Source organism: Triplophysa dalaica, chromosome 20 (assembly GCF_015846415.1).
Source record: "Triplophysa dalaica isolate WHDGS20190420 chromosome 20, ASM1584641v1, whole genome shotgun sequence".
NCBI lineage: Eukaryota > Metazoa > Chordata > Actinopteri > Cypriniformes > Nemacheilidae > Triplophysa > Triplophysa dalaica.
The window spans coordinates 10,815,566-10,840,368 of NC_079561.1; the positions used below are offsets into that span (position 1 = coordinate 10,815,566).

The 24,803-nt window shown below is 37.6% G+C and overlaps 1 protein-coding gene across 4 annotated transcripts in view; it reads left to right on the forward strand.

Annotated features, from left to right (window-relative positions):
• The window catches only part of tns2a (tensin 2a), a 50,819-nt gene that overhangs the window by 20,553 nt on the left and 5,463 nt on the right, over window positions 1–24,803 (forward strand). For 3 of the 4 annotated variants that reach the window (XM_056733525.1, XM_056733527.1, XM_056733528.1), the window contains exons 4-23: window positions 8,691–8,729; window positions 9,095–9,133; window positions 10,742–10,791; window positions 11,643–11,826; window positions 11,918–11,968; window positions 12,049–12,171; window positions 12,857–12,921; window positions 13,357–13,440; window positions 13,551–13,663; window positions 13,779–13,839; window positions 13,988–14,063; window positions 14,182–14,311; window positions 14,793–14,858; window positions 15,474–15,590; window positions 17,102–18,544; window positions 20,420–20,579; window positions 20,658–21,604; window positions 21,920–22,051; window positions 23,512–23,607; window positions 24,055–24,132. In XM_056733525.1, coding sequence (XP_056589503.1) covers window positions 8,691–8,729; window positions 9,095–9,133; window positions 10,742–10,791; window positions 11,643–11,826; window positions 11,918–11,968; window positions 12,049–12,171; window positions 12,857–12,921; window positions 13,357–13,440; window positions 13,551–13,663; window positions 13,779–13,839; window positions 13,988–14,063; window positions 14,182–14,311; window positions 14,793–14,858; window positions 15,474–15,590; window positions 17,102–18,544; window positions 20,420–20,579; window positions 20,658–21,604; window positions 21,920–22,051; window positions 23,512–23,607; window positions 24,055–24,132 — 4,054 coding nt within the window. The remainder of the gene's footprint in view (window positions 1–8,690; window positions 8,730–9,094; window positions 9,134–10,741; window positions 10,792–11,642; window positions 11,827–11,917; window positions 11,969–12,048; window positions 12,172–12,856; window positions 12,922–13,356; window positions 13,441–13,550; window positions 13,664–13,778; window positions 13,840–13,987; window positions 14,064–14,181; window positions 14,312–14,792; window positions 14,859–15,473; window positions 15,591–17,101; window positions 18,545–20,419; window positions 20,580–20,657; window positions 21,605–21,919; window positions 22,052–23,511; window positions 23,608–24,054; window positions 24,133–24,803) is intronic. The other variant, XM_056733526.1, reaches the window with a different exon arrangement.

Here is a 24,803-nt window from a genome sequence, read left to right on the forward strand (position 1 = left end):
TTTAGGTCATTACAGAATTACTTGTTTTAAAAGTCCACAGTGTGCCTATCCGTGAGTAACATACAAGCAGGGTTTAAAACGAACACTTGGCAAGCATTAACTGCAAAAATAGGATTGTACTTATTTGTTAATGGCAAGATATTTTATAAGGAAGTGCAAAATAATAAATGTAGTTAAACGGTTCCTCTAAAACAAAACATAACAGATACAAGTGACGAAAGAAGTTCAATTTATATGATATCTGATCAAATCTAATTATGAGAAATATGTGGTGACACGTCACAAGTTAGTCAAATTTCCCCCAGAATTTTATATGACGCATTACATATTGTCATGGAAAAAATACATCTTTTATAAAATGTATTATAATAATATTGAAAATAAATTCAGTCAATAAAAATAGCTTTATTGCTGGTAAAATATTACATTATCTAAGGCTATTTTTTAAATATTTTTTTTTAAATATTTTTTCTTTACTTGACAGGAAGTTAAATGTGGACAGCATGTAGTAAATTTTTGTGTATATACAGTTAGTAGACCTCTTGATAAGCCAATAGCCTTCAGCCAATTCAGGAAACATTTTTCTTTTATTTCAGATTGCATCATATAAACACTCTTGTTTTAAGTTAAATATTGAAAGTGCACCATTGTTTGAAATCCTCAAAACAATTTTAGATCCAAGATCAGATTACTGTTCCTCTAATCCAGTTAAGTCTATCACATCTAAATATCACAGCCCTTCCCAAAGACAGCAGCTGGCAGCAGCTGGTGTTTATCAGACTCCTTCGAGTTAAGATTGACTATTTATATCGGTCATTGTTTGGATGAAATATTCCCTTAAATCTTACAGTAGAGATGAGTTGACTGTACGTCTGTAACCAATAAGCGTCTGTACAGCCTACAGCAATGATGACCAAAAAACTCAAAACCTCAGTAGTCTGTAGAAAATGTTTTTCTTTTACCCACTTAAATGGAAAGCCCCTGACTCTTCCATTCACAAAACGCAGTTTCCTGAAAACAGAGATGAAAGGGAAGAATTGTCATCACCATATTTTTGGTGTTTGTCTGGAGAACAGTATGATGCATCCTCGTCTACAACCTTACACCACAGGAGAGAACCTCCAGACCCCTGACAAGCCAACGTCTCGTCTCTTAGATACAGAATTCATCTTTTGCCACAGGCAACAAAACTAAAACTCGCTCGTATTTTTGTGTTTTCCGTGCATCCTGTAAAAGGAAGGGAATTATCTACGTGCCAGAACGGAAAGTTCAGTCCATGTAGGAAAAGACACGGATAAGAGGGAAAAAAGAGCGAGGGGGCCAGAAAGGGTTGATGAAAAGGGGAATGGATGGTAGAACCCGTCAGATGGAGGAAGGGTCATTTCCGCCACTTTTCGGTAAAAAAGAGATCCCGCTTCCTGGTAGCAAAAGTAGGATATGAGCTGATGTCAGCTGGGTGGGCTCTTCCAGTAAATCTTTCACTTCATCACCCATCTTTTTTAACTGATCAGTAGCATGTGTTTCCCACACGCCTGTGTGTGTATACACTTTGAATGGCTTCTCTAATTGAAGTCTCTTTGCTTCGTACTAGTATGTGCTTAAGTTTCGTTTTGCGTCATTTAGTAGCTGTTCATTTAGTGAGGTCTGGATTACATCCGAATCCTAAAGTTGTGTAACAAGGAGAAATAGGCCAGAAAAATTTGTTTTCAAAACAGTAATAAACCATTATTACACCTATTAAATCGGTGATACTGTGTATTTCAAGTCAATTGTGAATATTTCAGATATATTTCAAACATATTTCAGTGTCTGTAAAGTACATTTTTGTCTCTTAAGAATTAAAACATCACCCCTTTGGCAAACTAAGGAGCCTTTTTTCCTGTTTTAATAAAATGCTTCCTGTTAAATAAAACCAATTGGCATCAATTTTGAGTATAGTTGGTGCCATAGAGTCGTCCTTCCGAAACCTCGCTGTTTCTTAAGAAATGTAAAATACACTGGACTTTATTCATTACTGTGTTGTCAAAGTTGACAAGCTTTTTAAAGGGATAGTTCACCCAAAAATGATGTCATTATTTACTAACCCTCAAGTTGTTTCGAGCCTGTATACATTTATTTGTTCCGTTGAACACAAAAGAAGACATTTGGAAGAATGTTTGTAATCAAACAGTCCTTCATTTTTTTCCAACAGAATAAAGAAATCTATACAGATTTGAAACAACTTGAAAGTTTGGAAACGATTACAGAATTTTCCTTTTTTTAGGTGAACTATCCCTTTAAACCTTTTAGTGATATTTGCAAAACCCATGTACTGTATCTGAGTGTATCACATGTCTTTTCTCTTGTCATGTTTAAATTTGTACATATGTGTCCCTGGACAAAAAAACCCAGTCTTAATTTGAAAGCTGAATAAATAAGCTTTCTATTGCTGTATTGGTTATTAGGATATGATAATATCTGGCGGACATATAACTGTTTAAATCTCTGGAATCTGAGGCTGCAAAGGAATCAAAATATAGAGAAAATTGCCTTTGAAGTCGGTAATAACTGGTCCTGTTACTGGTCATCCACTCGCAAAAATAAAGTTTTTATATATTTACGGTGGGAAATTTACAAAATATCTTTATGGATCATGATCTTTACTTAATATCCTAATGATTTTTGGCATAAAAGAAAAATCTATAATTTTGAGCCATACAATGATTTTTGGCTTTTACTAAAAATGTTCCCGTGCTATTAAGACTGGTTTTGTGATCCAGGGTCACATATGAGATAATAAATTATAAGAAATTAATATTTCATGTCTATTAACCTGCTCATGTGGCAGGTAGCCATGTAATAAGCTAAACAAAGATTTGACGTTCCAGCATTGTAAAAAATTTACATTTTAAGTTGAATTAAATACATTTTCAAACCGACGCATCCTACACAAAAGAGGGTCTTACAATGAAAAAGTTTGAGAACCACTGCTTTACACATCAGTTTTTATGATGTAAGATGGTCTTCATGTGCTTCATGTGAAGCAGCAATAAATGACTAATTAAACACAGCACATTGAAACCAACATTCTCCCCAAATATAGAAGCCTATTATATCAGCCGCTGATATCTGATCAAGCTTCTCTTGTTTGGTTTAGTTGGAATATTCCTGTTTCTTATCTGTGTGTGTCTCTTTGAGTGGCTGCTGTACTCTTAAGATTTGTGATTTCTGTTTAGTTGGGCAATAAGACAATACAACAGTTTTTAATAGAAAGGGAGAGAGAGGACGATTACAGCAAAGATTGTTCTGTATACATCTTGTCTGCTGGAGTTCGAAAACTGTCACAGTTATTGATCTCCATGTAGGGAACGGATCCAAAACAAAGATGTAATGGGTCAGTATGTGAAAGCAGACCTCTCTGTATTCTCAGCATCTCTCACGGGATCTGCTCGAAGTTGAGTGTGTGTTAACAGTCCTCCAGCTGCTCCAGATTGAGTTGAACACTCAGTGAGGCTGTTAGAGAACACACAGACGTCAGTGCTTGCTTCACATGATGCTGCTATTCTTTTGAGAATGTGATCATTGTTTGGTTTGGTTTCATCATGCATCTGTCAAACATTAATATGTTTTACTTAAGTGGGTCAACATGCAAATTTTAAAATACAAATAAATAATAATTTATATTGCAATTCCTCAAACATTAAGGATGTAATATACACATAAAGGCAGATTAAAATGTTAAATTAAGTGTTTTTAGGGTTTTCGTCTATGAGTTGGCCATAGCCTTAAAAAATGTCACTTGAAGGGATACTTCACCCAAACATGAAAATTCTGTCCTAATTTAATCACAAATCTGCATAAATTTCTTTGTTCTGATGAACAAAGAGAAAGATATTTGGAAGAATGCTTGTAACCAGACACATTTTTCCCCCCATTGACTACCAAAGTAGGAATAAATACAACGTTAATCAAAAAGTGCCCCAGAACTATTTGCTGTCCTAAATTCTTGTAATGTCTTCTTCTGTGTTCAACAGAACAAAAAAATAGAAAGTAATTTTTCCTATTTTTCCGAGTCAATCACATTATTATTTTAAAATAAATCACTGTCGCACCAGATGACATTTTTTGTATCTATTTACTGGAAAACAAGACCAAAAACCAAGTAAAAATCTATTTTTTAGGTATCGATAAATGTTGTATTGCTGAAAGAATCGATATCATATAGTATTGTGGTACGAGGGCGTTTTAGGGCCACGTTAAAAATAAAAAAATCCAAGATTTCGAGTCTAAAGTTGAAATGTTACGAGAATAAAGTCGAAATGTTACGAGAATAAAGTCGAAATGTTACGAGAATAAAGTCGAAATGTTACGAGAATAAAGTTGAAATTTTACGAGAATAAATTCGGAATGTGTCGAGAATAAAGTCGAAATGTTACGAGAACAAACTGGTAGTAATATTTTGAGAAAAATCACAGAATTGCTAGAAACAAAGGCTGTGGAGGATTTGGTTAAATCCTACTTTAGATTAGGATTTAGCAATAAGGAAATTCTTTGTCTTTTGGCGCATCATCACGGAGTTATAATTAGTAAAAGGACACTGCAGCGGTTATGTAGGAAACTGAATTTATTCAGAAGAAAAAATCAGACATGAACTAAGAACTAACTCACTGGTTCAGATGACGTGTTTAAACATAACTTAAACTCTTAAACTACAACTTTCGCGTAAACAAAATACGTATTACGACGAGTTTATTCTCATAACATTTCGACTTTATTCCCGTATCATTTCGACTTTATACTTGTAACATTTCAACTTTATTCTTGAAATCTTGTTTTTTATTTTATTTTAAACGTGGCACTAAAACGCCGTCGTAATTGTGGTGATATGTCCAGTATATAGAAAAAATCTAAAAAAGCTCTTGAGTCAGTTTTATAAGTAATGATGTGTTCTGAACACGAATCAAAGTCTTGATTAAAGGCTGTTTTCTGTCAGTGAGTGTTTAAAAAAGTGTGGAAAGTCGGTATGTGCCCCTCCTCAGGGCCTTGCATTCTGCTCAGATTAATCGCAGTAATTACACTGTTTACACCCGAGCCCCCCCACCCCCCCGGCCACCCTCGCTCTCCTCCCACGCTTCCATCATCGCTCCGACATCCTTCCATCTCTGCCTGCCCTTCTTCTGCTTCCTCTCACGTTCTCACCCTTCTTCTGCACCTCTGCCGCTTACATTATCATTCCTCGATACGTATGCACCTTTTGTCCTAAATGCGCCTGTATATCCATCTCTATCATCTTCCGCATCCGACAAACACGCACAAAGGTAACATTACCTTTCGGAAGAATGCTTAAAAAAGCCTTGAACCCAATAGAACCGGATAGAACAGCTACTACTCGATGTTAATACAATTCTGTCAGGAACTTAACTAGATGTTCTGAATCATCAGCAATTTATCACAATTTATTTCCCTTTCAGTCAGAAATATGCCACATCATGAAAGTTAAATGGTTTGTGAATAGCGTCTGTTGACTTTGAACATGCCGATGGATGGGCAAGACTGCTGTCTGACTGTAAATACTGTATGTTAGTCTGAGCGTGACGACGATTATGAGCTCGACCATGTTTCGGTTGGATCTTTGATTCAGCAGAGACGCTCTGGAGTCAAAACACTTCTCTGTCATGTAAATAACCCTCCTTACTACTTCTGTGGTATTACACTTGGCACATGGAGTTGCGTATGGACCTCAGCTCACCCTTAAAGTCCTGTTACACGTGGGAACTTGTTCCTCTGTGCTCACTGTAGAAAACAGGGCATTAACAGGGGTTACTTCATAGAGGGATGAATGGAGGAGATTAAGGACATGAGGTTGGGAAAGAAAATGAGAAATTAGGGTGAAGATGGTTTCTTGAGATCCACACAGCAAGGGGAATGGAGAACTGCGAAATTGGGCAGTTGATACATGAGGGAGTGAAAAAGTATTTAGAATAAGACGAAACAGTGGAGGATTTCTGCTCGAGTGGACAATCTCCGTTGGAATGAGGAAGGTGTGCAAGCAATCATTGTTGGAGGTAGGGGAGACCCATAGAAGTTACTTCGGACTCCCATTGGGCCCCAAGAGTTAGTGTTACCTTTACCCTGTTTGTGACCGTCCTGCTGTCATCTTATATACTGTACCATATAGAATGTATAGCAGACTACAGAAAGACTGAAGGGACAAACTCTATGTGCTTTTTTGTGCAAACGTTGGTCATGTGACTGAGACAATTAATAGGACACATTTCGTTTCATATACAGTAATATTAAAGAATAAAGTTTCATTTTAAGATTTATTTTAAAGTCAATTGTACTTCAAAATGTAATTCTATATTTAAAGAAACAAAGAGTCATCCCTTGTGTGATGGTTGAAAAATGAAAATCTGTCATTATTTACTTATCCATATTTCATTTCAAACCTGTATGATTGTCTTTCTTCTCCAGATGACAAAAGTAGATATTTAAAAAAATGTTCATAACCAAACAACGTTGAGTTCCATTGTATGAATACAAAACCACCGAGACATTTCTCAAAATATCTTCTTTTTTGTTACATAGAAGAAAGTCACGTAAAGGTGTGAACTAAAACAGAAACTTGGTATATTTTCAGAAATAATGAATAATGAATGGGTTATGTTACCCAGCACATAAGACAAATGTGATAGATGAAGACATGTTACTGGCATGACTGACACTCGGATGGAGGTGTCGTCTGAATGGCAACACGGGAAAAGTTTAATAGATTAATCAGGAAGTCAGGCAAGTTGGGAATTAACAGGGAAAATGAAAGAGAGGAAGAAACATGTGTTCATAGCGACAGGTCTGCAGAGAGTGTGATTCTGATCCCAGATCAGTAATTAGCAGCTGATGTGTTTAACACGCTGATAGCTTTTACATTACATATGAGGGAAATATCTACATCGTGTTTCATTTAATACTTATCTTATGTTACAGTGTTACAGATGTGCAAGGCGAGAGAGTGGCTGTAGTAGCATTTGTGATAGTATGTGATAGTAGCATTTTTAAGAAAGAAAAGAGGAAACTTGATATTATAATGGGATCCCACCTAGTAACACACAAAACAGCCATGTGAACAAAATACTTACTGCACATTGCATTAAAAATAACGTGTAACTATTTCAGTTATGAACAAAAGAGCAATTCCACGAAGGACAAAGTTTTAGTAAACTTCTATCACACTGATATTTCAGATCAGGTCGTTATTTTTCTTTATATTTATAGTAAGTGCAGCTTTCAGAATTGTCACATCCATAACTGAGATATGACATCATAACACCTCTTATTCATAAATGTGCACAGAAAAGGAAAATAAAATATTTTTGGTGTCATGAAAAGCTTTTCCTTCTCCATTTGTTGTTTATGATTTTTGTTTTTTAATTCACAGAATTCCTACAGCCTTCCTGCAGCCTTTTTTGTCACATCCATTGTGAATTGTATATTCCCCTCATCTAAATTTAAAAAGTCTGTTTATAGTCTGAAAAAAAACATGGTTCAATTTTCTGGTAATAAATACAGTCTCTGAGAATTTATATTTCAAGTTATGACTGCAAATGTAACATCCATAACCCTTGAATGGCTCAGAATAATTTACTGAGCAAAATAATATAAATCACAGTTCAAAACTGTCTCTTTATCTTCCCAGATTCACAACGAATAGCTTGTAATGATGATTTATAAGTTGAACTATCTGTACGATTTCGAAAGCTGCTGTTATTTGCCTCTCTATCGCCATCTTTCTTTGAAAACTAAAATTGCAGGTTACTTGATTTATCTTTATGTCAGATTAAACAAAATGACGTCAAACTGACTTTCAGTGCAAATTTTGACCCCACAGCTCAATTTATAAATCATAATTACACGTATAGTTTTTAACACTGTTCAGCACGCATTCAGAAAATGACGAATGAGTGTATATGTTACCAACAAAATAGCCCTTCTTCCTTCAGCGGCTCATAAGTTATGCTTCATTGTCCTGTTAAACAAAACTGTGCATCTTTTAATAACTCTTTATCTCTCTTTGACTCGCACAAACACAAGTAAACACACACACAGTCACAGGTCAAGGCTGAATGTAATGACTGTGTGGTTGAGAGTCAGTTCTCTCTGCTCAGCCTTTTTCCTGTGACCAAACAAACAGGGCATCGGATGTACAGGGGGTGGGAGGATTTGATCTTACGTAAGCGCGACCGTGAACACACACACGTTTTCCCGCCTTGTGCAAGTCCACTGCACACAAGGGAAATAAAGTCTCCACCTTTTTACCCCGTTGGCCAAAACAAATCGACATGTAAACACAGTGCGTGTCTGGTTCTGCACATGTGATGTCGTTCATGATGTGTGTACATATTGTTGTGTCCTGTTTTTTCACACGAGAGGAATGTGCACAGTAATGAGTGTGGTTACTGCCCATTACCCAAAATCCTCTGCATCTGTCTCTCTCTCCCTCTAGCTTTAAGAGTTGTTATCAGCAGATAGTTTTCTTATCTGTTACTTTTGGGAAGCATTTCCTTCACCCCATTGCAGCAGATCCCGCCACCACTCCCTTCCCCTCGTCCTGAGGAGGCAGAGTTGGAGTTGGGGCAGACGAGATGATCATGTGTGTGTTGGATGGTGGTGATACAGAATTGGAGTTTGAGTCATGTTTCTTTTCTCTGATTTAGATCAACACAGTCTGCATCCCTTCGCAGTCCTCCGAACTGGTGAGCGATCTCTCTCTCTCTATATGATGCATGTTTTTTTTTCATTCTTACCAAATAACTACACTAACATATGCATGTATTTATTAACATACTTGTTTAGATACTTATTCACCTTACAATAAAGTTGTAAGAAGTATGACAGTGTACTTTTTGCAATCCTTGTGTTTACACTAGCTATACATCTTCATGTAAAGGCTCTTCTGAGTTCATATATACTGAGGTCTAGATAAACGGCTCATTTGGTATTTTGACACTTATGATGTGTTTGATATCCTTAAATGTTTAAGTACTGAAGACTAATGATGAAACAGGCACATTCTTGTGTTTCTGATGTCATTTCTGATGTGTTTCCTCGTCTGATACAGCGGAGGGGAGCGTCCTCCTCTAGACACATTCAGCATCTGGTAAGAACGTTTTGCTTCTCTGTTATTATCTCTCTCACACATTCTCACATGTATATATACATTCATAACACTCACGTAGAGGCAAGTGGGTTCTCATATAGATCCTATTTACAGAATTCCCAGTCATAGAAATCATGGAAATGTTTTTTAAGTTTAGGTACTAGGTATTTAGTTTTGCAGGTTTGTTTTGTATTGTTGATGTGATTTGAAGTAACATTTTGTTTTGAAAATATATTTTATTTTGTAGTTATGTTTTGTTTTATTGATTTGTTTTGTAGTTACATCTTGTTTTGTAGATTTGTTTTGTAGTTTCATCTTGTTTTGTAGATTTGTTTTGTAGCTTCATCTTGTTTTGTAGATTTGTTTTGTAGTTTCATCTTGTTTTGTAGATTTGTTTTGTAGTTTCATCTTGTTTTGTAGATTTGTTTTGTAGTTTCATCTTGTTTTGTAGATTTGTTTTGTAGTTTCATCTTGTTTTGTAGATTTGTTTTGTAGCTTCATCTTGTTTTGTAGATTTGTTTTGTAGTTTCATCTTGTTTTGTAGATTTGTTTTGTAGTTTCATCTTGTTTTGTAGATTTGTTTTGTAGTTTCATCTTGTTTTGTAGATTTGTTTTGTAGTTTCATCTTGTTTTGTAGATTTGTTTTGTAGTTTCATCTTGTTTTGTAGATTTGTTTTGTAGCTTCATCTTGTTTTGTAGATTTGTTTTGTAGTTTCATCTTTTTTTGTAGATTTGTTTTGTAGTTTCATCTTGTTTTGTAGATTTGTTTAGTAGTTTCATCTTGTTTTGTAGATTTGTTTTGTATTTTCATCTTGTTTTGTAGATTTGTTTTGTAGCTTCATATTGTTTTGTAGATTTGTTTTGTAATTTCATCTTGTTTTGTAGATTTGTTTTGAATTTTCATCTTGTTTTGTAGATTTGTTTTGTAGCTTCATCTTGTTTTGTAGATTTTGTTTTGTAGTTTCATCTTGTTTTGTAGATTTGTTTTGTAGCTACATTTTGTTTTTTAAATATAGTTTGTTTTTGTAGGTATATTTCATTAAGTAGATATGTTTTGTGGTTACATTTTGTTTTGTTTAGTGTTTTGTAGTTACATTTTGTTATGTAAATATAGTTTGTTTTGTAGGTGTGTTTTCTTAAGTAGATACTGTATGTTTTGTAGTTGCACTTTGTTGTGTAGATATGTTTTGTTTTAAAGTAACATTATGCTATGTTTGTTTAACCTTTTTTTCTTTATGTTTTTCCATAACATTTTTATTTCATCTGTTTTGTACTTTTATCTTGTTGTATTTTATTCATATGATGTTATCTGTAGTGAATCACGTTTTTTCTTCAGCTCTACCACAGAGATAATCCTCAGATTTCTGGTTTTGTTTATTTCATTTCTCTATTGCTGCTGGGCCTCAGACCAAACTTCAGTTTTAAAGTTGCACTCTTCAATTAACATTACACATGGGCATCTCCTTAAATCCAAGAGAGAGAAATCAATAACAAAATATTGTTTAAATAAACATTAGAGAGGGTCTTCGATGACTGGGAGTTGACATGGCCACAAAAGTGTATTGTATTCAAACACAATGGTGTAATCTCATTTTGTCTTCTTTCCAGGGCTCGACCAAGTCTCTGACGTACACCAAACAGAGAAACACTCTCCCGAGGTACGTCCAGCTGAAAAGAATCAGCTCTTCTATAAAGCTTCAAATCTCAAAGCATGAAGTTCACTGAACAACGCAGGAGTGGCTAAGCGTCAAAGAGTTTTGAGACGTTATTTCCTCTCCTATTCTCTATTTATCTAAGATGAATTTCCACATCTCAGCAGGGTTTTATTCCCTTGGGATTTGATGTGAAAAGTCAAAAATCCACTTTGGCTGCAGTGTGGTGAGGAGTGCAGGGCTCGTCCATAACTCATATGTGCGTAAGGGAGCGCGATCAGATCATCTGCACCCAATCAAAGAAGACTTTTAGGACAAACGCCACTTCAATTATTCACTGGAATGAATTTCATCATATTTGAAGGAATATAAAATGGAGATGAATAATTTTTGAGGTTTTGTTTTGGAGAACTTTTGCCTTGGAGCAGATTTTCCAGTCTTGTCTGGTCACACGTCAATTTGAAATCAGCCTCTGGCGAAAGCAGGATTTACATGGTTTTTAGTTCTAGCTGGTCTTCATAAATAGTTCACTTAGCCATCACCGTGTGAACCTGATTTTAACATTATAGACCATCTAGATGAGTCTGGTTAGATTATCTTGGCCAAGCAACAGTGACCAAGAACTTCATTAAGTCCATGTGAAATAAAAATGTTAGTGTTAGTCTGTATCTTAGCCAAGTCTCATCATGTAGATACTGATTATTTTAAATAATCACAAGCCCTTCGATATTCCTCTAACTCCCTTTTTTAAAATAAAATGTATCAACGCTAGAAGGAAAAGTGGATTCATAATAGGATTAAATTGGGTTTTGAAGTTTGCATGACCAATTTGTCAAGTCTCTCTCTCTCTCTTTCAGGAGTTTCAGTGTGGACCGGGTGATGGACAGAGTGATGGAGAGACATTATGATTTTGACCTCACTTACATCACAGAGCGGATCATCTCTGTGTTTTTCCCCCCTCTGCTGGAAGAGCAGAGGTACCGTCTCAATCTCAGAGAGGTGGCAGCCATGCTCAAGTCCAAACACCATGACAAGTTTCTGGTAATAATTAATTGTAATAAGTTTGTCATCAAGAATCCTATTTGCTCATGTTAATGACATTTACATCGTTACGGTCCATTCTTATCCACAGTTATTCAATCTGTCCGAGAGAAGACATGACATCACCCATTTAAACCCAAAGGTATAACTATAATACATTTTTTTGGTGCTGAAATGCTAATGTCGCGCAGCAGCCCTAATTGAAATTTTCTTCTTTCTCAGGTTCATGACTTCGGTTGGCCAGACATGCACGCTCCTCCGCTCGATAAGATCTGTTCCATGTGCAAAGCCATGGAGACCTGGCTGAACTCGGACCCCCAGCATGTGGTCGTTCTGCACTGCAAGGTCAGAGGTCAAAGCTTTCTTTGGACAGTTCACGTCAGGGTCACAGACACTGACAGAGTACTAAAAGGTGCCCTAAATGACCCTAAAGACCACCCGGCTGAGTCATAAAACAAAAGATCTTAAGATATCATTTAGTAAAGACACATCCCTCACGAAATAAATGATGTATGTTAATATATTGGAAACATAAAAGCTTATTTTTGTCCAAAAAATTATTCGTTCAACATATTGCAATATTATAATGATAAATGTATTATCACATATATATATATTTATATATATTAGAATTTAATATATTGACAGCTAATATATAGTAAAATATATTTCCTTATTTTCTTTTTTGAAAATATATATGTGCGCACAATATGTCAAATACGATTCTAAAGATCAGACCCTTATTTTTTTTTATGTACTATAGACGGTCTCATTGGACGCACGTGCCTAGCCTGAAGTTAATTTCCGGTCTATGTTTGGTTACAACTATTTATTTTAGATATATTTTACTTAAATATTCATTTTAATTCATGTTTTACTGTATATCATTTTTTTTTTATTACTGTTTCTTTGTGAAAGTCTATCGGAAATTAAGTTTGGGCCACTTTACGTTTGTTTATGCATCAAACCTATTGCAGTTTTATGAATTTTGATTTAGTTTTGTTATTCATTTGTATTGATTGTTTTTTAGGGCAACAAAGGAAAAACGGGAGTTATTATCGCTGCCTACATGCATTACAGCAAGATATCAGCAGGGTAAGTCCATTTGTGGCACTTATGTACATTTAGTGGGAAACAATGTAGGGTGGGACTTGATTTTATTCTTTGGGATTTGGGTCTGCAAAAAAAGTTAGCAAACATTGTAAGGGATAATGGACATGTTCACATCTTGTGAGAAAAAAGCAGCAACAAAGTGATGCAGGACATGAATCCAGCACAACTGTGTTGCTATTTGCTTGCCTGAAACAACAGTTTATATGTAAAATATTTGTTTAACCAATCCGAATCAACAAGAGAGGGGTTACTGCTATTTGCCCTGCCTACACCACGTTGGTTATGTCATCAGAACTCAAAAGTCATTTTGTTTATACAGCACATTGTGATGTGATTGTGAGTTTTTTCCTTTAATATTGTTAAGGTTGTGAATTAAAACTGTAAATGAATGATCTTCCGCTGGATTTATCCACACAGTGCGGATCAGGCTCTCAGCACGCTGGCCATGAGGAAGTTTTGTGAAGATAAAGTGTCGTCTTCTCTCCAACCCTCTCAGAACAGGTACGACGTCTCTTCAGATATTTGACCCATTTGTTTTTCGTTAACCTTTGTGCTCCTCGCATACTTTCTTCACATTGTTCACATTCTTTGACTCATATGTCTCTCTCCAGGTATATCTACTACTTCGGAGGGCTTCTCTCGGGGGCCATCAAAATGAACAGCAGTCCTCTCTTCCTCCATCAGGTCCTCATTCCCACCATCCCCAACTTTCAGGAAGATGGAGGTGAGTGAATGGCTAGACATCATCAACCTGGCTTTTATTTGTTTTGAAATCTCTTTCACAAACACAGAACCGCAGAACTCTCGTACTCATCTATCTTATACTTTTGTCTTTGAAGGATTTTTCCCTTTCCTGAAGATCTATCAGTCGATGCAACTCGTCTACACTTCTGGCATATAGTGAGTGTAGATCGAACACAAAGGAATTTTGTAAAGGTTTTAATGAATTTCTGTGATGGTGTCTATGAGAACACCATTCTCTGGATATCTTATCAGCGCTGGTATTTCCTTGAGAATGTTTCTCTCCATCTCTGTGTGTGTTTTGTAGTGATCTGCAGGGCTCTGGAAGCAGAAAGCTGGTTGTTACTATCGAGCCGGCACTATTGTTAAAAGGAGACATTATGGTATGTGGGCCTGTTTTTATCTAACCCTGATATATTACAACTGTCAAAACTATAGACCTTTCCCTTGATTTAAATCACCTCCTCAATCCCTTTTATGGTGTCTGTCTCTCTCATGTAGGTCAAATGTTATCACAGGCGCGTTCAGGATGCAGAGAGGGACACCGTGTTTCGACTTCAGTTCCACACATGCACGATACATGGAGCTCAGCTGTGGTTTGGCAAAAGCGAGCTGGACGAAGCCTGTTCAGGTACACAAGCCAAACTTCTCCACACCCGCAATCAAAACAGAGCTGTCCGTCGGTGGAAGTGATTCTGACCGCATCAAGCCCAAATCCTCTTGGGATGTCAGCGGAGCGATTTTATGATGCGTTTTTTTTTGCTTGCTCTGTAACCTTTCAGCTGTGCTGTAAATTATCGCCTTTGTTCCCACTGGGCAACACCTGCTTACCACAGCTGTGAAATTGAGATGAGATACGTGACAATAGATTCTCTATGGGTTAAGCGCAGATGCATGGGAGGCCGATGTAGTTGCTTGTAAACGTCTGTGAAAATTCCTGAACGTAAATCATTGTTCTAATGAGATGTATACTGTGAAGTGTGTACCACGGTGCTTGCTGTGTGATGGATAAAATATTAAACAGGACCCAGTGGACCATTGTTGGCACATATAAGCTGTTGGAAGTGGTTGTCTGTCTTTCCAATGACTCATGTTCAGAATTTTCATCACAGATGATAGATTTCCCTCTGATGCCACAGTGGAGTTTGTGTTTTCTTCTGGTCCAGAGAAAATTAAAGGTAAGGTAAACCATCTTCTCTCTTTATCAAACAACAGGTTAAAGGGATACTTCACCAAAAAATGAAAAATCTGTCATCATTTACTCACCGTCGAGTTTTTGGGTGAAGTGTCCCTTTAACATTCCACTTTGTTAGACAAACACAATTTTCTTTATTGTTGACTTATTTCCAATAGCATACACAAGATATCGCGTGTAATATCATTAATTCTTCGCATTTTTGACCATTTTGACTCTTTAAAAATGATATGGGTATTTTTTTATAAAAAATGAACAAGAAACAGTTGTGCCTAAACCGTCAGTGTTGAAAACTGTATTTTTATTTTCATATCGGTAAGCTTATGATAATGATTCATAGCTTGAGCTGTGGGGTACAGTTTCAGAGTAAATACCAGTTTAAGTTATACTTTAAGATAAGTATGTAAAGTAACCTGCAATTTTATATCTACAGAGATGAAGATATAGAGGTGTTAAAGATTGCAGCTCTATATATATTCTTAAACATGACATTATCTTTTTGGAAGTACTCAACAGCCTCAAGTCTCATTTTGATTTTATATGGGGTTTAGTTGTGTTATTCACATATATTGGATTGTCATTGTACTTTGTGATTCAGGTAAAGCGACTCAGAGGAATGATCCATCTGTGAGTGTGGACTACAACACAAATGACCCTGTGGTGCGCTGGGACTCGTATGAGAACTTTAACCAGAGACACCAAGACAGCTTAGATGGTATTTATTCATTTATGTATTCACAGTGTGATAGATTTCCATGTATTTAAAATAGACATTAGGGAAACATTACTTTTAAAGGGATTCAATTCAGAATACTTTTATATACTCTTATATGCAGGTTATACTCAGAAACTCTTGTTAATAGCGACTCTGGTGGCCGTTAAGTGAAATGCAGCCACAAACTCACACCAACTCACAAGCTTCTGTGCACACTTGCCCATAGTGACTGAATGTGATGGAATGTGATCATGTCGACAGATGAACTAATGAACATTGCATCCTTTAAACATGTCTTTCACATAAAACTGCAAGCTTTTATAGACATGCCAGAGAGTCAAGAAGGGCCTAGTTTTTTAAGTTTCATGGCAAGCTGTTTACACATTTACAAAAAAAGTGCAAACTAGATGACAAATTCTTACATATTGCCTTACGTCAGCCATACTTTTACATTCATAATTCAAAGTCTCTCCTAGTACATTACGAATAGGGGTGTAACAGGGCACAGTTTCGGTACTAGTGGGTATGTGCTACATTCAGGGAAATAAGGACAACTGACAAAAAAATAAGAACAAAAAATAAAGATACAAATAACAGAACCAATAAAACAAAAGAGCAAAGATAAACATAAAATAAACAGTGCTTTTAAAGGTATAAAGATATTATTGTTTATTTTAGATGTAATGGAATGTTTATACACGATTTACATACCGTGCATGTTTCTATCTCCTCTTTGCCCCGCCTCTCTGAAATGCGCAGATTTTTACAAAGCTCATCGCTCTGAAAAGCGAGGTGTGCTATGATTGGTCAGTCAACCAGTGTGTAGTGATAAGTCGAATACTGAAAGCGTGTGACGGAAATGTAGCACCTCTTACCATATTTGGAACATCAGGTTCTAAAGCAATTGTACTGACAGGTACGCCCATCCTACATGCATATACATTTGGGTGGTCTTAGTCAAATGATACCACAAACTGATGTAGATTTGTGGTGGTGTGGTTACATGAGGAATTTCAGGCTGGTCTGGTTGAGCATTCGCTTAAATTAAAGGACCATTAGGTAATTTTAACACCATCTAGTGTTGAGGTTGCGAGGTTTGCAACCAACGACTTATTCAACCCCTCCCATTCGAAGCACTGGGGTGGCTGACACAGAACTAAGAGGATGTGGTCTAGTGGGTTAAACCACTTAACTGGTAATCAAAAGGTTGCTGGTTCGATCCCAGCAGCCACCACCAGTGTGTCCTTTGAGCAAGACACTTTACTCCACGTTGCTCCAGGGGGATTGTCCCTGTAATAAGTGCACTGTAAGTCGCTTTGGATAAAAGCGTCTGCCAAACGCCTAAATGTAAATGTAAATGTCACGTTTTCACTTCTTTGCCACAGGAGATAACGTATTTACGCAACGAGGATCTCTTTTTTTACAAAGAACCGTTACACCCCTAATTTTTGTGCTGTAAAGACTTGCGTATTCCTCTGAATAATCTAAAAAACATGTTTTGTACATCTCAGCAGATATCGCACACACACGAGGGCCTCTTGACGGAAGCCTGTATGCACAGGTCAAGAAGCGGCGTGCTGCGGGTTTGGCCTCCCTTTCCTCCACCAACGGGAGCCCTGCGAGAAGCTCAGAGGAGCGGCCCAGTCATCTCCTCTCTGTCAGCACCGATTCTGGACACTCGTCTGTTCCTCCAGACCGCCTCGATGAACCAACCCTACCGGCCCCGCCCACCCGGCAGGAGAGGGAGGAGCTTGATCGTCTGCTCGGCGGGATAGAGGGTGACGGAGTGGGAAGAGATCGCGACCGAGAGACTGCCATTTTGGATGATGGCGACTCCTTGCCTCCCGAACAGACAGGGTCACTGAGGTTAGGCCGCTCGTGTTCGTGTCGGGTGGGATATCGGTCACAGCAGTGTGTCGAGCCCATTTGCGACGGACTTCATCATTTATCCAACGGCTACTGCCTCGATCGACCCTCCACCACTAACGGACACGCTGGGGTGCCCTCTCCAAGTATCCCATCCGTCATAGGGCTTTGCCAACACCACAGTGTCCATCCTCATCAGTCGCTGCCACCTCCAGACCTCCTCTGGGACCGACAACAAGGTTCACAGCACTACCTTCACCGCACTTGCTCGGAGGGACCTTCACGTCACCTCTGTTCTTATCCTTCCCAAGACATCAGCCCTAATCCACACGGTATGTCACCCAATGGCCGACTGCTCTGCAGGGCCGAGGACTACATTCCGTACCATCACCACAACAATACTAAACCCACCGGCCCCTATCATGATGTCATGATGCTAGACGGCCTCGTGCCGCCCGGCTGTCCCTGTCGGGATTGCTGTCTTCGCCGAGAAGACTTCAACACCCTCGGATTGGACAGAGAGGAGGGACTGCACTGGGAAAGGGTGGCGGAGCTACACCGAGACGCTGGCTTAAGGCGTGGCAGAGAGTCTGACATCCCAAGAGGGGCAGAGTTATGGGACCGGGAGGCGGGGCTGAGGAGGGGTCGTGAAATGACGCTCCACTGGGACAGAGAAGCAGAGCTACACTGGGAGAGAGAACGAGAGGCGGAGTATTGGCACAGAAGAGCCACCGTATCCCCTTATGGGCCACACGGTCATGACCTACCAGCTTTTAACTTCGATCCCCTCCCCGCCGGCCACCCCGCGTACCCCGAATCGTCCCGTTCTCACTCTCATGCCCATCTGGACCACAAATACAGCAGCAGCTCCAGCGGGTACCAGACACCGCACCAGACCTGCCCCTGCTCACCCTACCAGCCGTCGCCCTCTGAGAGCCGTGGATATGCATCAGGATACCAGTCGGAGTCTACGTCACCCCTCCCTCCTACCTCTGCCGCTTGTCCTGGTCCAACACATCATGCCGGTGGACCTACAGACAACCAGACAGATCCACACCCTCAGCAATACACCTCTGACACAAATACAGGTGAGAGGATTCTAGAAATGGATTGACTGCTACAATTACCCAAAATATATGTGAAGAATTGTGTTTAAGTTTGTGTATGGTCATTACCTCACATAATCACATGTGTAAAACACTTCATTAAACATTGCAAGGCAGTGTTGAAGGTATTATTAGTGTATTGGGCCACTGGACTTTTTTATGAAGGTTTGGTACAGTATTTTTGTTACATTTTTCAAGTATTTGTACTTTATCAGTGTTTTTACATTGGACGAATTTTACTTTGCAACATTAGTGAACATTTACTCCACACCATTTTATGAGTGCATTTTTATATGTTTTTGCCCTTAGGGCTCAAGATAATAAAATAGTACTTTTCTACTTGTTTCAAGTAACATTTTTTGAGTAGAAGTAAGTACTACCTTTTCAATGTAGTGTTAGGCATTTATGAAATTTAGCGAAAAATATGATAAATGCTTTATGATGTAGTGAAGTAAAAAAAATACAATGTGAATACATTCGGATGAAGTACAAATAGTTGAAAATATACTTGAGAGTAAAACACTTCTGTATTTTTTGTTTAAAAAAATGACTAATTTACCCAAAAATTCTGTCATCATTTTACTGACCTTCGATTTGTTCCAAATCTGTATAAATGTCTTTGTTCTGATGAACAGAGAGAAAGATATTTGGAAGAATGCTTATAACCAGACAGATTTTGTCCCCCCATTGAGTCTCATGAAATACTTTATAATTTTTTTGTTCTTTTGAACACAAAAGAAGACATTTTTAAGATTGTAGGACGGCAACAGTTCTGGGGCACTTTTAACTAACATTGTATTTTTGCTACCATTTGGCAGATTTTTTTCTGTTTTATTACTCAATGGGTCTCATTAATCAATCTAACAAAAATTTGGGCATTACATGTGATTTAGTATGAAGAGAAACTGATCTATACCAAACACACCGGTTAACCTTGCAATTTCAAACAATTGAATAACCATTACATTTTAAATACTTTATTAATAAAATGCCCACATGAAAGTAGTATAATATAGTATACTTAAGTATGTACTTAAGTGAACCTCACTATTGTAAATATAAGTATACTGCAGTATTGTTTGTGGTTTATCATTTCACTCTTAATCTAATAATAGTTAATACTACGGTATTATACATTATAAGTAAATGTGTAGTAATTACTGTAATATTCTACAATATACTTTAATTTACAGATTATTGTGGTCAAGTCTAAAGTATGCAACAGTTTCATGTGATGAACATTTTTCATTTGTTAAACTTAATGAAAACACAAGCTGTTTTCCTGTTATTCCTTTCACATATAATAGTAAACAGCTGCAACATAGACAGACCTTCTTGCAAACAAACACAAAAACTTGAGTTAAAACCTGATGTGACATGAATGCCAATATCTTATGTCATTTTGCTTCTTAAGTGAATTTATTTTAATTTGAGAATGTTTAGATATTAGGGCTGTCAAAAGATTAATAGCAATTAATTACATCCAGAATAAAAGTCTGTGCTTGCATAATATATCTCTATGAACTGTACATATAAATTTTGTATTTATTAATTAAAAATTAATAAATGTTTTATATAATTTGAATTATTGGTAAATATAAAAGAATACATATAAATATTTCCTACATACTGTATGTATACGTGTATATGTTTATAAATACAAAATGAATGCGCACAGTACTGTACACAGACAAATATTATGTAAACACAAACTTTTATTCTGGATGCGAATCAGCCCTATCAGAAATTTGTACCGATGATCAAAAAATGCAGTTTTGTAGTTTCATTTGTTGAATTTCATCTCTGTATGTTTGTTCGGTAGCAGTCCTCAGTTTTTCCACGCTCTCCCTCCATCAGATTGCCCTGGTGCAGATGCCATAGGCTGGCGTAATCACATTACCCATGGTTCCCTGCGACGGACACATCACGATCCACATGCTCCATGTTCCACACCTTCAGAAATGTCAGGACCTCCAACACCAGTCCACACCAGCAGCCCTTTACGAACGCAGGGGAGGTAATAAACTCATATTGTGTTTGTATTACTCATCACATGAAAACAGAAATATGTTAAATTCCAGATTTTCTTTTCCAGCCCGAGTGTCCGTGAGTATGACTCGAGAGATATAAAAAGCGAAAACAATTCGACCCACTCTCAACACAGGCCAAACCCACCAGACCAGCATTCCCACGGAACCAATCAGGTGCTTCGACACGCTGTCCTCCCCAATCAAGAGTTTCCCGAGCCCCACCCGTCCCCAGCCACGCCCACAACGCAGCAACGCTCCACCTATTCCCCGCCTCGAACCCCACAAATCCCCACCACGGCAGAACACCCTGCCCCCCGAACCCCTCCATCGCAATCCATGCAACCGCCAATAAACTGCTCGCCTACAGCGCCACCCAGAGGAGAAACTGTATCAGCAGCACAAACACAACCAGAGACTGTTACACAAACAGCGACACAACTGCCCTCCTCCTGTCCCATCTCTGATGAATCCATCACGCCTCACTTACAGAGCAATGGAGTATCACAATCACCCGAACCAGACGTCCCCAAACCCGGTTCCCCACAACCGCCCGCCGTCCATGAAAACCCCGAATCCCCCGTGCCCGGATTCGCCACTCTGGGCAGGAAGTTAATGTTGGGTACTGAAAGCTCTCACATGTGCTCTGCTATGGACGGAAGCCCCCATTCCACCCCGACCTTCCCTGTTTCTCCAACAGGCTGCACCCCATCACCTCCTCCAGGCTCCTACTCAACTTGTCCAGCCGTTCCACAACCTCCTCTGCCCGAGAAACGCCGCCCATCTGGTTTGCCCGGCTCACCCAACGGACGTTCTGGAACCCTTAGGGCATCCATGGGTCACCCGTCTTCTGGCCAGCACCACGTCACATTCTCACCTTCAGTGGGAGAGCTGACCGTGTCTGCAGGACAGGGGGACATCGGTGGAGAGGGCGAGATGGGCAGCCGTGTAAGTGTGAAATTTGTGCAGGACAGCTCACGGTTTTGGTATAAACCCGGCATCTCTAGAGAACAAGGTGAGATAAACTAAAAATGAAAATTCACCCTGTCATTTCAATTCTGTGTGACTTTCCTATTGCTGCATAAGAAACGAGAGAAGATATTTTGAAGAACGTTTGTTACAAAACAACATTGACCCCCATTGATTTTTATTGTATGAACACAAACCACTGAGACATTTCTCAAAATATCTTCGTTTTGTATTCAAAAGAAGAAAGAGTCATTGGTTTTGAATGAATAAATAACTGATATTGTTTTGCCTGAACTATCCCTTTTGCATCAGATGGCTGTTCCATATGCTTTGGATGTTAAACTGTCTCTCTGTTCAACAGCTATAGCAGCACTGAAGGAAAGAGAGCCGGGGGCCTTCCTCTTCCGAGACAGTAACTCTTTCCAGGGGGCTTACGGCCTGGCTCTGAAAGTTGCCAGCCCACCCCCCAACATCAACAACCACAGCAGCAAAGGTACAACACATCTGCAGGCATTTCCGCAGACAAACATTAATCTCGTGTTGCTCCTGAATATGTCTGTCTGCAAAGGAAACACACGACTGCCTCTGAAGTACTTTAACAGAGCTACATCATCTCAAAACATTCAGAGTGAAGAGAAAAAACATGAACACTACTGTAGCTCTCTGTTGGTTATTGTGTTCATAAAGGCTTGTTGACTGTAATGGTATAGGCGCGTTCACATCAAGAACGATAACAATAAATAAACTAACAGGTGAACAGAGATAACATTATGTTTGTTCTAAGCATGCACGTTGCCGTTTCACATATTCAATTTGTTATCCTTACAGTTATCATTCGCGATGTTAGAAGAAGGGGTCTTTTGGTCTTACATTATTGCCCGAAATATTGTATCTAATCACAGTTACTATTTATTATAGTAAAAATTAGACATATCCTAATATCAGCATTTAATTATTGTAATAAAATGTTCAGGGGGGGGTTAAAAATGTCATTATTACACCAAATATTTGAAAAAAAGTTATACTTCATAATAATTTTATAATGCATAATTCTTCATGTTATTCTAGCCTTTGCAATACCCCTGCAAAAAAGAAATCTTATTTTCCAGCGGAAATCAAAAAATTATTTAATCACGATACATTTACTTGAGGAGCAAGATATATATTCTTGTTCTCTGACAGAAAATGCGAAAAATAAGTGAGGGTTATGCTTAAAACAAACAAAAATATATGGAAATATGGTCAGAAAAATAAACTTGAATTACGAACAGGCAAAACTTAATTTAAGTGCAAGCATACACTTGGTATTTTATAGTGTCTTATTGCTTCTGAAGAAAATGTATTTTGATTTAAGAATTTAGATATTTGTACTGGAAAACAGGACAAAATTACTATGTAAGAAATTACATTTTCAGTGTACTGAAATAACGAAGCATTATATTGAAATACTGAGTAAGCTGTAATTTTTGCTATGTATTTGTTATCTTTAAATTAATTGTATATTTATATTTTGATAAAATACATTTTAATGTAGATAAAATATAATTTTATTTATCTAAATTCAGTGTGAATAAATGGAATCTTTCGGCCCCATTCACATTCAAGATGGAAATAGTTGAACTTTTCAGTTCCGAATGCGAAATGTGAATCGGGCCTATGGTGTGTTTTGTTAAACTTGCACTGAATGACATCTGAAGTGATGTTCATGATTTTGACAGCTGGAGTATAATTAACAGCAGAACAAACAAGAGCACTGATGTTTAGTTTGGCACTCCACATCTAAATGTTTAACTGAGACATCATTAAAAACTGATTAGCACATGCCTTCTACAACTTGAAGTAGTTTGTGTCTGTAAACGGTTACATATGTTTATCCAAATATCCATTAATCGCAGCTGAAGTGTAATATTTGGTCAAACAGCGATGTTTACGTGTCATTTCCTGTCTGAGTAGGAGGGGACCCTCTGGATCAACTGGTGAGACATTTTCTGATCGAGACCGGGCCACGAGGAGTGAAGATCAAGGGCTGTCAGAATGAGCCATACTTTGGTAAGTGTTTTTGTGCTCCTTTACCTACATTCAGGAGGTCAATATAAAAAAATATTTTTGAATAGCATGGTTATATATAATAAAATGATTTTAAACATGATTTTTACACAATATCGGAGCTGTAGATCTGTTCGCTCTCTGCATGCAAGGTATTCAGATAAAAAAACTGTTATAAACTCCAGCAGAACATCAAATTTGCCAGATGGTTCTGCACATTACTTAATAGAAAGTGAAAGCGCAGCCATTAGGTTCAGAGTTTAAAAATATCATATCTTTAATGAGGGCATCTGTTTTTCTGTATTACAATATCAGAGGTCTTGCTTGTGAGCTACCGTCTGTCTTCATTCTCATTGTTTTGCAATCTGGCAACCAGTTTTAAAGGCAAACATTGTCAGACTGTTCTGAAACAGAAATATTGAAGTGTTTGTATGTTTTTGTCATTGTTAGGGAGTCTATCAGCACTGGTGTATCAACACTCCATTACACCCATCTCTCTGCCCTGTGCCCTCCGCATCCCAGAGAAAGGTAAACACAACTGGCCATGTCAACACATCATGCTGAGATACCACTATATGATGACACCACAACCCAACATTTAAACTCAAGTGTGTAGTTTCATCAGTGAGCAATGTGAATATTGTAGGATCTTATTCAAGGCCTCAAAACATTAAAAGGATGAAAAACATTTTACACTTTTAAAATCACTCCAGTTTTACATTTAATGGTCATTTTTACATGTATTTTGTATATTCTAGTGTTAAATTCCAACACAATTCCAACAAAAGGAGTGACATAAACATTTAAATTTACATTTAGTCATTAAGCCCTTTTATCCAAAGCAATTTACTAATACATAAAGTCCCAACAGCTATGTGAAAGACTAACATGCCAAGATAAATAGCTGTGGTTAAAAAGTGAGCTTTTTCAATGATATATTTGAAACTTAATAATGATAATACTAATAATAAATAGTTAATAATAATAAATAATTGATTGTTTAAAATGTTTGCATTGCATTGCAAGGTTATTATAGTTTACTAAAACAAAAACTATTAAAAAAATCGAATATAATATCTGCCTTTATATTATAAAAATGGTTTACTAAATTAAAATTATGAGACACTGAAACGTTATAATAAAAAATTAATAAAAACTTAAACGAAAACAAAATAAAAAAAGTACTTGTAAAGCAATAT